The sequence below is a fragment of the Vigna unguiculata genome, chromosome 8 (assembly GCF_004118075.2).
Source record: "Vigna unguiculata cultivar IT97K-499-35 chromosome 8, ASM411807v1, whole genome shotgun sequence".
NCBI classification, from domain to species: Eukaryota; Viridiplantae; Streptophyta; class Magnoliopsida; order Fabales; family Fabaceae; genus Vigna; species Vigna unguiculata.
Window position 1 is genome coordinate 2,836,926 of NC_040286.1, and position 16,515 is coordinate 2,853,440.

Here is a 16,515-nt window from a genome sequence, read left to right on the forward strand (position 1 = left end):
CTTCTTATATAATAGTATTAGTGAAAAAAAACACGCATATGTGTTTATTTTTTGTATGATAATAAAATAAAGTAAATTTATTATTATTATTATTTTAAAATTAAATATAAATGTTTTTATAATTTTATATAGATAATTTTTATTTATTTTTTAGGTAATTTTTTAATTAAAAAATGGTTAGATTTAAATAGTAAAAACTGTTGAAATTTAAATAAAAGATTACTAAACAGTAAAATACGTAAAATAATTATTTTAACTTAAAAAAAATTATTTAAAGATAAAAATGAAAATATACGTAGACATAAAACAAATTATATATAGTTATAAATATATAGTTTAGTTATTTTAGTTTACATAATTTTAAAAATCATAAAAGTGATATAATTTTTTAAATAATTCAGGTTCAAATATATATTTTATTTCTATTTTTGTTCAATTTTGTCATTTTAATCTTGATATTTTTCTTTCTATTTAATCAGGTTTTCATTTTTATCAACTTTGTTTAATTTGATTTTTTTTTAACATCATTTAAATAATTAACGATAATAAATAATGAATATCATGTGTCATCTATACAAACCAACTAAAATCAACTAACACATACTAATTACTTATAGAGCTCCCGTAAGAACTTTCACTAATCTATCTAATAGTTCTCTCATCTTCTAGAGATGCTTCTAAAACTGCAATAACATCTACTCTCACTAAAAAGGTGATCATCGCAAAAGAAAATAAACAACATAAGACAAAAACACATGAGAAAGGTAAACTAGCTGAAACGATACAAATGCATTATAAATACTTCATTTACATATAAATTTTTAAATTCAAAGTATATAAAACAATCACACAACATGTCATATTATAAACCAAACTCTTATAGACTCAATATTATTTGGATACGTACACTTGTGTCATATTAGTGAAGTCATGCACATGTGATATAACCTAGTCTACACATGGTTAATCCCTTTCACAGTTATAAGAATAATGGATTCATCCTTATGTCAAGACCTCCTGCTACTCTCACCACTAACCATTCTCCTCTACATGAGTATAAATAACTAATAAAGTTTAGAATAATCTCACAAAATGGAATAGTACGAACTATAAGACACACCCTAGTGAAACACATTACTAGTAGGATTTCCTCATTGGAAAATACCCTACAACAACATCAAAACATACATTTGTTTCATGATACATATCAATCATTTCATAAGTAGTAATTTACATTTACCATAACACACAAAATTTAGCATAGAAAATAACTAGTATATCTTGATATATTTGTTCAGCAAGATCATCCATTTGCTCAACAAGTAGTGCATAAAGCCCCACTTGCTCAATAATCAGAATGAGTTGCTCAGCGAATAATCACTAGAAGGGATAGAGGTAAACTCTAAAGTTCGTCCAATGAGTGTATTCTCAATCATCAATTACAAAGTTAATAAGTTCCTTAACTTTAGATTCGCTGAGTGAGTACATCTTTGATAAGCAATTACAAAGTCAATAAAAATGAAGTTTCTCAACAAGTGTATTCTTGCCTAATTATGTAAAACTTGATTATGCATAATTATGTTATCTGAGTCCGGTCTAAACATTCCAATAACCACTACAAGTGCTAAAATATACCAATTACAATTTTACAACATTTATCAACTCAATTTATAACATTTTGGTACTAATCATACAACATTTCCCTAATTAACCCCACTTGAGAAAAAAAAAACTAACGAAAATATTAATACAGGGAAAGTAAATAATTAATTCAAAATTCATTTTTTTTTATCTTTCAATATGTATTTAAATTGTTGAAAAGGAGTTGTGTACAAACTAATAATAATTGTATGACCGGTCAACATTAGGTACATTGAATTTACTTTTGCTTTCTCCTAAACATTCCATTTGCTCCAAATTCCAAAACAAGGAAATAATATTCATGACTCCATATCTCACAGTTAGTTGCATTAATTAACACAATACCATGAATTCAATTCTGTTGTGTTGAAGCTGAACTGTAGTGTGAAATGTGAATGAATTCTCAAACATCTCTCACAACAACATCCCTCTCCAAAGACCCAGAAGCAGAACTCTTCCTCCTCAACCTTCCCCCATCAAAAGCCTTCACCACCAACCCTTTCACCCTCTCAACACTAGGGTACCCTTTCTTACTAAAAAACTCTGAATAACACTCAAAAAATCTGCATATGCAGGCACCACAAGCCTCACTGTAGCCTCTCTCATCTGCTCCCTCAGATCAACATCAGGTATACCATACACCCCTCTCGCATGCCTCTCACAAACCTCGTTCAAACCCTTCAAGAAAGTTTCAACCTTTTCACTCACCACTCTTCCCACACTCCCCTTCCCTTCCCCACCATCCAAAACCCTCACCAAACCCCCCATGCTTCCTTCTGATACAAGTAAGCACATTCCTCCGCCACACCCTTGTAATCCTCCCTCATACGCTTCTCACCCAACACCTCACCAAGCTGCGTGTTCTTCGTCCTCATGTATATGTACCAATACGTGTTCATCGTGAACACATGCACCAACACCTTGTCCCTACAACACACTCTCTTTGACTCTATGTTCCTCTGAAGCGCCTCCATCACGTTGGAAATCGCATGCTTCAACAAACCCTCCTCCGTTAAAGTCTCATCAGTGTCAGTACTACTACCATCTTTGCCTCTCCACGTTTGTTGTGTTCGGAGAACCTTGATCATGGATGTTTTGTAATTGGCCGCGGTTAGGTATTTTAGGTAGTTGATGGCGTAACGTACGAGCTTCGGAACCGAACCGTCTTGCGGAGGGGGAAGACCGTCGATGTTGCCTTCTATTTGGAGTCCGAATTCCCAGAACACTTTGCTCGAAGCATCGATGATGAGCTTCTCCAACTCACGGAACCGCGTGCATATGTCTGCGCCGGGTTCTCCCTCGAAGATTTCTGATACATGGGGTTTCAGTTTTTCTAAGGATTCAAACATGTCCAGAAGTTTGAAGAGCTTCTGGGGCTCTTTGCTGCTTCGGGCCACGCCTTCTCCGAAGCGGAAGAACACGGCCATGATCTTGTCGGAGATTTTTATGAAGCATTCTGGCCAAACTAGACCCTCCATGAAATCGCCCAGGACTTTCTCGCAGAGTTTCTTTTCTGACAACAGCACCTTCTTCACTGCGACTTCGAAGTGTTGAATCCATAGGGTTATGGCTGTTTCTAAGGTTTCCCACTCCATTTCGTCGATTCCTTCTGGGGTGTATGTTCTAAGGTAATCGGGATTTAGCTTCATTAGCGCCTTCGCAGCTCTTCTGTATCTCGCCTGTTCAATCATGTTCAATCAGGATTTTACACACACAATTCAAGAATATTACAGTTGATGTGATGAGATGAAGGTTGAAGACGTACCTTGAGGTATATATCAATGCAAATGTCCATGCAATCATTGGCAGCAAGGGTGGTTGAAATTCTTCTGAGGGCTTCAACCTCCATCTCCGACCCCAGTTCCCTTTCTTCGCCGCCATGGTGGTGCACCAGATCCTTCATGTTCCGGTGCTTCATCCTCAGCAACAGCTCCTCAAACTCATCCTGCACATGGAGCAACGCCTGATCCAACAACCCCTCAAACCTCATCTCGTCCACCTCCCTCTCATACAGCACCTTCAGCGTCACCAGCGCATCCTTCAGCCTCACGTCCCTGCCCTGATCTGCGGCCTTGGTCCTGCTCACAAACTCCACCACCTCCTGCAGCCTCTGAACCACCATCTCCACCTCCTCACATATCTTCTCTATCCCCTCCTTCACTTCCTCCACGCACCCCACGTACTCCACCAGCTTCTCCAACCTCCTCTGCTGCGACTTCTCCGACGACAGATCGGCCGAGAAGGTGACCAGCTTGGCCTGAAGATCCTCCGTGCGCTTGAACGTGTTGAGGAGTTCCACCGCCGGGGAAACCGCTCTGGTGATCCTGGCGTCGAGGGCTTTTCTGGACATGGTGAGGGACTGCAGAGGGAGGATTCTTCTGGAGGCGGTTGAGAGCGATTGTTGGTAGAGAGAAAACCTTTTTTCAGTTTGTGTGATGTCGTGTTGTGCCTCCGATGAGGCCTGGAGGAGGGTTTTGAGGTCGGAGCGCGCTGAATGGAGTTTAAGCAGTGTTGGGTCTTGCGATGCCATTGGTTGGAGGGTGGAGATGGATGAGTGAATGAATATATGAAGAAGAGGTTCATGAGTGGCAGAAGAAGACGAAGTCGAAAGAGAAGGCATGAATCGATGCGAACAAGGAGACATATGGCGTTAGATTGTGGGAAACAAAGAACACGACAACTGGGTACCTTAGAATATCCAAAGCCGGTGTCCCTCTTCCCTCTTTGCATCAAACACTATCACTTTATTTTGTAGGATATGCTGATGATATTCATAATTAATTAATAATTAGTAATAATATATTAATATTATTATTATTCTTCCCACTGTCATTGATGCCCCTAATCGACCTCATTCTCTCTAATGACATCACTAACTTTTCATTTTTCTTTCTACTTTTTAACCTTTTCACCATTTCTTTTTCTTCTTCCAGTATTCTTGGTGTCTTTTTGCTGTTATTAATATCTGCTCTCATCACCATGTATATTCACGAATTTAATTATCAGAGCTTCTTTCTATTGTAATTTTTAAATGATCATTCTATATAACTCATAGTTGATTTTATCGAAGAAGAGTATTATAGAAAAAAAACACTTTCTATATATATATATATATATATATATATATATATATATATATATATATATATATTTCAAATTTATTGAAATGGTCAATTTCATCTTGGAAATAGAGCGTTCTCAATTGAATATCTGAAAGTAGAAAACTATAAATCTTAACTTCTAGATCCAATCGAGTCTTTTTATTTTTTATTTTTTATATTAATGTTATTTTGACCAAATAAACAATAAACATGAATGAAATGATACTAACAAAAGTTAAACTTTATCCATCATATATAACATATTTGAAAGGAAAATAATTTTTTAACTACTAAATTTGGACAATTTTCTTTTACAACTTAGTTGTCATCTTCTAAGTGGTTTTACATTTATCCTTTTTCTCATTTTCAATATTTCAAAACCACTTAGAAGATGACACCTTATGTTTTAAGAAAAAATTGTCAAAATTTAGTAGTGAAAATATAATTGTTCTATTTTAAAACTGTATGTTATATGTATAACTAATTAAAAATTTAGACATTATGTATTTGATGATATAATTATTAAATTAATTTATAAAAAAAATAACATAGAGAGTAACTAATCCAAAACATCACTAATAAGATTCTCAAAGATTTCAAATTAAATTTATATCTAACTGAAATTATTAACTTTATATATTATTAATGTGTGTTTTAGAATCTATTTTAAAACTCTTATGATAGTTAAAAGCTATCTTAAATTATATATCTATCATTAACTTTTGGCTTTTATTTTACTCTTTAACCAAAATGACAAATACACTTGCAACCAACATCTTAAGGTGTGATATTCTTACAATTTGATTTTTCATTAACAAACTAAACACTTTGAAACTTACTATTGTCTTGTACGAAGAAAAAAAGACAAAAGTTGGTACATTTTACCTTGTTTATTCCATCTTCAACTCAATTAGCAATCTTCCTCATCAAAAACTCTTTGCACAAGTTTTTCCCTACTCTTATTTTTCAAGCTGTGCATATAGGACTTTTATATAAGAAATTTTAGAAGACAATTTTGTTTAAGTTAAAATGAATTTATGACTTAATTGTTGTGTTATTTCTTGAGCATTAATGTGTTTGTTTAATGATGGGTGTGGCAGATTGTAATGCCCCCACCAAACTGCATCAAAACAAGGGTAAGCCAAAGTTGGGAATTGAAAAATTCTGTGTTCTGCTTTGAAGTTTTGGAAGCATGCATATGTACTACTAACATCACTACAATAGTAACAGTTATATATATGATCTCTTGAAAGCTTCAAATTTTATTTTATTGCCAGATAAAACTTTCTAAATTTTAGCACTTGGAACTATTATGCATATATGGCTGGCAACACTAGGATCATCATCATTATCATAATCATCATAAATTTTTCTTTGTGAGTGATGTTGATTATATACGAAATGCCTATGAATAAATTTAGAATTAATATATATAATTTGGTTGGAAATAACATTAATTTCTCATTATTTGCATTAGATTGACTTAATTATGAAATATTTGATTAGTTTGATTTCAGTGTTGTTTATATTTTTATTTTATCATAGATGTAAGCACATAAATAATAACATACTTTGTCTATCAAGGGATTCAAAATTTCATAATATTTTCTTATATTTTTTAAATTGCCTTTAAATTTGAGTTCATCTAACTTATGTTTTAGTGTTTTATTTATAGATAACGAATAGTCAAATTTAAATATAATTTAAAAAGAAAATAAAGGATAATGAGTGCATGAAGTTGAAGAAAAATATGAAGCTATATTTTTAAGAATCTTGTATTTTTGTAGGAATCTTGCATTTTTATGCTTTATAATTAAGAGCTCTTGTTTAGACATTATTTAATATTATACTTATTAAATAACATGTTATTGACTTCTCAATGTAGTAAAGCATATGAACAAATGAGTACAAAAACTATAGAAGGTGATCTGCTTAAGGATCAGCACCTTTTCCAAGAGTTGCATCAAAATATTCTGCAATCTAAAACATCTTCAGAAGAAGAAAAAAAATCACATATGCCATTTGTGGTAATATATTTAGATTTGTAAGAGTATTGTACTTGATTGAGGATTTTAAAAATTTCACAAAACCTTCATTCACTATTTTCATGTTATCGATTAAAGCATTGAACATTGATATATATGTCCTTATTTATGTTGTTTTATCTTTGATATGTCCTTATTTATGTTGTTTTGTCTTTGAAATGTCCTTGTCGATTGAAGCATTTGTGTTGTTTCAATGGAGAGGGCTTGATACCTCAATTTTTTTTTTTAGCATATTCTTAGTCCCTACATTCTTACGTGTATTTTTCTTAAAAATAATTGAGAAAAATAATAATCGATAGTTTATATGAAATACTTTTTTTTTAAAATAAAATATTTTGTAATAGGCATATGTCTAGCTAGGTTAAGGAAATCGAAGAGCATATTATTAAAAATAATCAACAAAAACACAAACTTCACTAGATTACCAAACTGGTTACACGAGGTTACGAGATCTCATCCATATATAATGAAAAATGTCACTTGTTGTAAGAATCTCTTCTAAGAATATTTTCCAGATTTAAAATTGATATCAAATCAAGTACTTGTACAAATATTTGATACAAAAAATGGTTACCGAAATATATTAAAATAAAGTAATTAAAAAGTGTGAAAAATTACAAAAGCATTGTGACGTTAAAAATTTACATTGACAGGCCGAACTCAATGAGAAGGTGAACCTTGTAAGAACATTCTAGAATAAGATCTGAAGTGTTTGTATTATAGATTTGATTTCAATAAAAGAAAATATATATTCTTTAAAATTAGGAAATATCGAGGCAGGGAGTATAATTTATTCAAAATAAAAGCATTAAAAAAAGCACCTTTTCTTTCCTTGTCACAGTAGGTGGGAATATCCATAACAAATGGTTGGAGAACACTTGGCTACAGTTGTATGCAGTTCTCAGAATTGACAGCGAAGTAACTTCAGAGCCTTTTTTTTCATAATTTCTCGATCCTTCTACTCATTTATTTGGTGATTATTTCATGATTTATTAACTTTTGGAGATTAAAGTTTTCATCAACATGCATGTTCGAGGAAAAAACATTTCACTTTCGCAATCTTTTCGGCTGACACTTGTCTTTTTCGACATCTTCTGTCTCAACACCCTGTGCATGCGTGCCATGTCTGCATTCGTTGTTTGATATTAGAGTATCTTTACTGTTAAGTTTTCTGATTAAGCTACACATTAATTGAACACGGCATTAACTACTTGTCGTATGACTAATTAGGTCTTGTTTTCTTTGTTCCACTCGTGATCTCATGACACTGCTTTTCACGTAAACCCAGCAGCCTCACCCAGATCACTTTTGAAGCTGGGAATGAGATTGCTCCTTCTTCATCACTTACAAGCTTATTTAAAACGTGTCTCTTCCTCAGTGCTTCAAGAACCGTTCTTGTCCCCACCCTGCTCATGGAACATGAAAATGGTGTGCAAGTGCATGTCTTTCTTTACTTTCCCTTAACCCCCTGCAATAAATTTCCCTTTTTTCCAAATTTCCTCCCTCATGGTCTGATAAAGACCACCTTAAAAACCGAGGCAGTAACGTCTCCGTCTCACCACCTTGTTTTTATCAGCTTCTTCAACCCTCTTTATTACATCCCAATTAATACCATGAAATAAAGACAGTTTCATTCGGCAAAACTGACAGAAAAAACGGTGCAATTTCCCCATTCTATGATCTTTTGTTCGTGTGAAACTGTGCCCAGGATTTCTATACCAGTTTTCAGAATAAAATTTTAAAAAACTGCATTGGAAGAGTTGCTGTGTACTTGCTAACGAGAAAATAAAACCAGTTTTCTTTTTTCTGCCAAACAACTTATAAAAGTACTAATTTATTTTATTTTTTTCTGATGTCTCCTCTCTAGAAGGACTTCTTAGGGAGGGATTCATCGAAACATAAACATAGCTTATTAGTAAATAATACTAATCAAGTACTAAATACATAGTTCTTGATGATGACATCATGCTAAAGAAACATGGAAAACTATGTTCGATCATCTCCCTGATAGTACCTATGTACATACATATACATATACATATATGTATGATAGCAGAAAAGAAAGGTAATCATGATACTAGAGAGACTCGAATAGAACATTATGTGCATTGATCATGAAAACTTTTTCAAGCGGTGCAACTTGACTGAGGAGCTTCTCTGGTACGACGGGTGTGGAACCTCCAAGTGAAGAGGTAGTCCCTGGATTCACAAGTCAGCTTCATAACCTCACAGAAGGCGTTAACACAGCACTTCTTCTGCTCACTTGGCCACTCGATCCTCACCCAGCAAGAGAATCCGTTTGCAGAAGTTGGGATGTTCGAGCCACAAAGATTCAGTGCTACCTCTCCACTGATCCTCTTGCATTGCATGTTTCCAGAACCACCAGCGGTCACCGTAGCATCGAGCCAAGGACACACCGGCTCACCCACCATCTCCTTGTATGCAGAATTTGCCATCCTCACCCTGTGCTGTGAATCTGATATGACAACCGGCAAGGCCTCAGACTCAGCCTGATCTTCCACCTCGCGAGACCCTTTTGGGGTTCGAGCGACAGGTGGGAGAGTTGTGTCTTCACGCATGCAGACAACAGTTATGGAAGAGCCGATGGGGCGAACTGCATGTGGCTGTATGACATTGTTGGAAACCGGCTTCTGCAGCTGTTGCAAGAGATCTATCTCCTCAGGAACACTCAGTTTGGTGTTCAAATCTATCATCCCTCCCCCACAGGGCTTCATTGTTGTTGTTATGGAGTCCAGGTTGGGTGCAGGGCCGCCAGGGGAACAAGGAAGGAGAGGGAGTGTGACCAGACCAGGAGTGATGAGGTTGTTGTTTTGCATGCCGCGATTGAGCACTCCAAGTCCATGGTTGGGATGGGGAAGAGGGAGTGGTGGGGTAGGAAAGCCCTGTAAGGAAAGGTTCTTTGCTGGGGATGATGTTACATGACAAGGAGGGGGAGAACAATATCCTAGGATATGAGTTCTCTGTCTCTTGAGGGTGGAAGGGAGTAGTGTGAAAGGAGTTCTACCTCTCTTTCTGGTTCTGGTAGGCCTGGCTTGCAACTGCGGCCATAAGTTCCTGAGATAAGGAGATTGCTTAGGGAGAGAGGAAGAGCCCTCGGTCATGGGGTTTGGGGTGGTTTCAGGCTTGGGAGCTATGGGCCTGTACCTGGACATGATCTCAGCAGTTTTTGCTGGATTGGGGTAGGGATTCAAGGTCTTGATCATGGTTTTGGGTGGAGGAAAAAAACTGCAGAAAATGCTGAAAAAGGGAGAGAGAGAATAATGATGCTATAGAGGCTGCAAGAGGGGCATTGTGAAGAAGAGGGGGAAATGAGGGGGGGGTTATAAAGGAAGTGATGAGGGTTAGGGTGTGGTGAGGTGAAGGGGGGGAGGAGTGAAGAGAGTGTTTGGTGGCACTGAGGTATTGAGAAGTGGCCAATAAGAGGTAGGCAACATGAAGGGAGAAGGAAGGAGAAAATGACACTTGTAACTGTGGTGTGGGTACGTGTTGGGTAGTCTCAAGAAGGAAGAGATGTGGGGATTGGACTGTGAAAGTGGGACCATGCATGGTGATTCTATTGGTAACGAGGGTATTGGATAAGCATGCAGCATGGTGCACAGTGGAGTGTAGTGCAGTGAGCAATGGTAGAATCGGAAAATGGGGTGAAATTTTTTTTTTTGAAGGGGTAAGAGATGCTCTCATTTAAGAAGAGGGAGGCTCAATGTGCAAGACCAATGAGGTGTATTTCTGGCTTATTATAGGAAAAGTATCTGTGATGATAACGCGTGTGGTTTAGAGTGCCATGCATGAAAACACCTATAAGGATTGGTTTGGTCGCCCTGTCTTTTTCCCTACTTTCATCAAACACTTCCCCTTTGCAGGCGGTTACATTTGTTGTTTCTCCACATGTCTCTCCCACCCTTTCCCATTGCATGCAATCAATGACATTCACTCTCATTGGAGACACACTATTGGCCAAGCCAACTCATCACTCTTATGAAATCAATCTCAAGAAATGACAGTAAAATATATATATATATATATATATATATATATATATATATATATATATATATATATATATATATATAATTCGTTTTTCACTCTTTTCAACTCTCATCTACCACCACTCGCACACACCACTCACACATCACTAAGTCCCCTTCTAGGGTTATTACTACTACCCATGTCACACAACAAAAACAAAACGTTACAACCACTACTTTGTTACTGTATGCTAATTCTTAATTAAAAATATAAAAAAAGAAATATTTTTAACCCTAGCTTAAGACTTGTTTAGGTCAAAAACAATCTGTCCCTTGACCATGGAACCCCCTTGTATTTATATCATAATCAGTTACAAATATAAACAATTAGAGATAACATACAACCATAAAATTATCTTTTCCTAAAATATTTCTTAAAAATAATAACAAATAACTTCTTCCTAAAAACCTACCTGAATATCCCAAAAAATATTCTCTAAATCTTCCCATAATATTTCCTCCCGGCAATATCGGGAATCAACTACCTCTTAACCTACTTCCACCACATCGATTCTATACCGAGCCTTCATACATCAATTCGTCCCCTAGCCGAAAAGCTCTTCTTCTCTACCACAACTTCCCCCATCTCATATTTGAATTCTTGTTGTCTCTTTTAACTCGCTCTCTGACTGACATGGGCTCTGGACAAGTACATAGCTCTCCAACTTCTGTGTTTTCTCTCTTTCCCCAAGAACGAGAAAACCCAAAAGTTGTCCCTTCAGTAACCCCCTTTTCTTCATTTCCCATATAATCATCATAACCTCCCGTCACGTGTAATTTATCAAACGGCTCTTTCTTTTTCTTTTTCAAATCCCGCAACATAACCCCCATTTTACTGTCCCACGAACAACCCTAAACAATTATTCAACTTCCTTCTCCACAATCCCTTTGCTTCTCTCTGCTTCCTCCATCCTTACGCAGGTACGCTCTCTCCCCTTACTTTACCAATTTTTCCGCTTTCATACACACTCATACATTTTCATTGATTGCTTCTTGTTTATTCCCCTTCTCTTTCCCTACATATCTGCCATTGCTACTATTTCCTCCTATTTTTGTGAAGAAAACCTCCTGACTTCCCATACATTGCTTATTATGGGTGCTTACTATGATTCTATTTACTCCTGGGCTCCCCTAACCCTACGAAGAGAAACCTCATCCATGACGACCCTGACCAGGACTAGAGCGTTTAGACTCCACCAAACCTTATGCAGAAGTAATGAATCTGATGTTGCTATCACACCTTGTAACACTGATGAAAGCTGTCTGGTCTTCATCTCGAAAATACATCCTAATCTGGTTATATCCTGAATAGGCATCTAAAAAACTTAATAACGCACACCCTGATGCACTATCCACAAAGGCATCAATGTTGGGCAATGGGTAAGAATCCTTTGGACATGCGTCATTTAAATCCGTGAAGTCAACACACATCCTCCACTTCCCATTAGATTTTTTGACCATCGCGACGTTTGCCAGTCAGGTTGGATATTGAATCTCTCTAATGTGAGCTGCCTTCAAAAGTTTGCTCACTTCTTCCCCGGCAGCTTGTGCATGTTCCCCACTTAACCGTCTGCGTCTTTGCGCCTTCGGTTTAGCTGTAGGGTTTACATTGAGTTTATGACATAAAAAATCAGGATTTATCCCCACCATATCAGAAACACTCCAAGCAAACGAAGAGAGATTACTTCGCAACACTTGGACAAGTCGTCGCTCATGATCCGATTCCAAATCTCCCCCGATCTTAAGTTTTCTGCCATCTATAACTATTTCTTTCACATCTCCCACAGGTTGATCCACGTTGCCAACGTCGGTTTGTCATCCCTATTGGTAGATTTCTTTTGATCAATAGAATTGGAAGAGTACGAAAAGTCATTTGTTATGAAGTGTTATCTTATAGTTGATTATGCTAAAAGAAAAAGACATTGATTAGGGTGTGTGATGGGAAAAAAGAGGTGGTGATGGAAGGTCGACAGAGAAGAAAAAAGAAACATAAACTAATTAATTAAGTTTAAATATTTATTAAAGTACTAAGAGTTGTGATAATGTTTTTGCTCAAATATTTAACTGTGAAAGAAAGAAATTGATTGACAAGATGATACAATTATATGTTTGCAAGTATATATTTTTGTGATGTTGTTTTAAAGATCATTTCATTTTCCAAATTATCAAAGCACACACTATAAGAAAATGTCTCATTAGTAACTAATTTTAGTAACCAAAAGTTGTTAGTCACTATAGTGACCAATTTAGATATCAATCTATAAAATTAAAAATTATTAGTTACTAAAATAGTCACTATTATAAATAAAAAGTTATAATTGGTCATTAAATTAGTCACTAATTAATTAAAGACCAACTTAGTAACTAAGTCATTTTGGTAGTCAAAACCTAGGTAACTAATTTTTAATGATCAATTTCCTTTGGTAACCAAAACCATGATAGCTAATTTTAAAAACCAATTTATTGATCAATTATAATTTTTTATTCATAATAGTAACTATTTTAGTAACCAATAATTTTTTACTCTGTAAATTGGTATCTAAATTAGTCATTTTAGTGACTAATAACTTTTGGTCACTAAAATTGGTTACTAATAAAACATTTTCTTATAGTGACAATAAGAAAAAATATAATTACCAACAACCAAAATCGGTAAAAAGAGATGACCAAAAATTTATTGCTAAAATGTTTGACGATAAATTTTACCTACATTCGACAATCATACATATGTCGGTAATTACTGATGATCACAATTCATCGGTAATTATCACAATTTAATTCTTCTTCTTTTCTCCAACATATTTTTAAAAAAATTCAATAACCGACGAATTTTACTTACGAAATTTATCGACAAATTTCACCATAAAGTGGTAAAAGTCCAAAACAAATGATGAAAAATTTGGTGTTCGTTTTACTGACTGAATTTACTAATGGATTACTAAAACATTAAATTACTTATAGATTTTAATGATGGATCTATTATTGATAGAAATATCAATCAATAACAAAAATTCTAAATTACCAATGGATTTTATTGGCTGATTTGTTATTGGTAGAAATGTCCATCGACAATAAAAATTCTATAATATGATGCTAAAATTTGTAAGTAAAACAAGATTTCAATTGTTTTTACCACAATAAAAAAAACACTGATGTGTCAATCATTCAGAATTTTGGAGCAAATAAAATCAATAATCAATACACAAAAATAACTTTTTCTCATCATTCAATCACAATTTTAAAATCAATCTCTCTTTTTTCCTTTCACACTCTGTCTCTCTTCCTCTCTCTTTCACTCTCATCATCTCAAACTTTTCTTTGTTAAAGGTAGAAGATTTTCTTCTTCTCTACAATCTTTTCTTCTTCTTCTTCTCCCTGATTTCTTCTTTCAGATGTATGTAAGTACTTTTCTCTGTTGATAGCATTCACTTTCTTCTCTCAAAAGATTTTCTTCTATGAGATATATATATTTTTTTAAGGATTTTTTTTCACTCAGATGTAATTTTTATTGAATGACCATATTCATTTTCTTCTCTCGAAACTTTTCTTCTTCTACTAGAGTTCTTTTACAAAAGGTATGTATTCTTCTTCTACCAAAGTTCTTCTACGAGAGGTATGTATTCTTCTTCTACCAAAGTTCTTCTACAAGAGGTATGTATTCTTCTAGTACAAGAGTTCTTCCACAAGAGGTATGTATTTTTTTATGGATTTTGTTCTTTGATGAAAGTTTCGAGTTTTTATTCGACAAGAGGTGTGTATTTTTCTCTGAGTTTTTTTTATGAAAGTTTAGATATTTACTGAATGAACACATTCATTTATTTCTCTCAAAGCTTTTTTTCATCTACTAGAGTTCTTCTACAAAAGGTATGTCTTTTTCCATTGATTTTTTTTCTCTGATGAAAGTTTCAATTTTTACTGAATGAACACGTTCATTTCTTTCTTTTGATGTTATTCTTCTTCTACAAGATAAGATGTATATATTTTTTTTCTATGATGTTTGATGAAAGTTTTGTCAACATTCAATTTCGTCAGGATTATAATATATATTTATTATTATTATTTTTTCTTTCTTATCTTATTTTTCTTTGATTTTATTTTGTCCTTTTATCTTATCTTTTTTTCATTTTTGTTTTTATTTTATTTATTTTTATTTTGTTTTCCATGTTTTTCATATTTATTTTTACTTTTTATTATTTAAGAAAAAGAAAAAAGAAAAAAAATGATTTGAAAAAAAAGTAAAGAAAAACAGAAAAAAAAAGTAAAATAGAAAAGGAATTTAAAAAAAAGAAAAAAAAAGAAAAAGAAAGAAGGTGTGAGGATTCAATTATCTGCACTTAGTAGACTAGTCCCTCTCCTTATTTGGTGCCCTGGCTCATGGATTAGCCTCAACTGCTCTTATTTGTCATAAAAAGGAAACTGCATCAACTAAGGATGATGGAGAGATGCTATGTTGACTTGTCGCGTTCGTATGGATTGATTGAAAAGGAAAAAGGTGACTCAACTGCAGAAAAAAGATGGTAGGAAGCAACCGTGACTTCACACTTCCTACTCCATCTATGTCTTTCGGCTATGAACAAAAGAGAGGAAATATCATAAATATGGAATGAGAAAAGAGATAGGGGCACAAAGAGAGTCAAGGAAGGAACCAAGACCACACCAGCAGGAGGTCCAAGAGGTAAGCACCCCATCATGGAAGATTCAATACTTGAATGCTCGGATGAACATGAAATTGTTTGTGCTTAAGTGAACATGATGTTGTTTTAATTGGACTTGCTATGTTTTATTTGTTGTTGATTCATGATCATACGTGAGTTATGGTGGCTTGAGTTGTTGTGGTTGAGTGCTTGAAAACATAATCTTAGGTCATTCTTATTCATCTATACTCATCAAACCTCTTGCACATTTTCACTACACCCAAAGCCTTTGCATTCTCCCGCATAAAACCATCACAACATGTTCACACTTTCCTCTCTCATCCTCCACTCAGCCTGTTCGAACTTCGACTTACCGACGACAATGCCAACAACGATTTTTTCTTTCCTCTCTATTTTTGGGCTATAAATCACATGATGAGGAAGAAAGTGGGATGCGAAAATGGTAGTGATTCTGTGTGTTGGTACAATGGCGTGACGGGTATGGTTTTGGGTGGATAAAGGTTGTTGATGGTGACGGTGAATCTCGTGGAATATGGGGATGATGGTTTGGTGGTTTTAGCAGGGCTGGGGTTCAATTTTGTTTTGTATGTATTGGTCGATGGATGTCGATTTGTGTTGAAAGGGGTTAAGTGAATTTGTGTGAGTGCGTGAAGGTAGTGGATGAACTGGTTTGGCTGTTTTGTGCAGGTTCAAGATGAAGGTGAGGGAAGGTGTATGGCATAGGAATAATGGAGTGGAGTATAGAGGATGGTGAGGATTTGTCACGGTCTTTGGCTTTGAAGTATTTCTATTCTTTTTTGTTTTATGCAGGTTGGCTAAGAAAGAAAGATGAATATTGCGATGGCGTATATGGAGGTGTAACTTCATGAGTGATACCCACACTTTCACATAACCTTCCAAACTCGAGTGAGGTGTATTCTCCACCCCCATCTGTTCTCAACACCTTAATCTTTTCTCCACATTGTCTTTCAGTCGTAGCCTTGAACCTTTTAAACACATAAAATACTTCACTTTTCTGCTTGATGAG

The 16,515-nt window shown here is 35.0% G+C and overlaps 1 protein-coding gene and 1 pseudogene across 1 annotated transcript; both read right to left on the bottom strand.

The window, feature by feature from the left end:
* Positions 1 to 1,858: 1,858 nt before the first annotated feature.
* On the bottom strand, positions 1,859 to 4,349 carry LOC114195531 (annotated as a pseudogene).
* Positions 4,350 to 8,605: 4,256 nt separating this feature from the next.
* On the bottom strand, positions 8,606 to 10,114 carry LOC114193805. The gene has a single exon (XM_028083747.1). The coding sequence runs from the start codon at positions 10,009 to 10,011 to the stop codon at positions 8,914 to 8,916; it is 1,098 nt and encodes a 365-aa protein (XP_027939548.1). The 5' UTR covers positions 10,012 to 10,114; the 3' UTR covers positions 8,606 to 8,913.
* Positions 10,115 to 16,515: the final 6,401 nt, after the last annotated feature.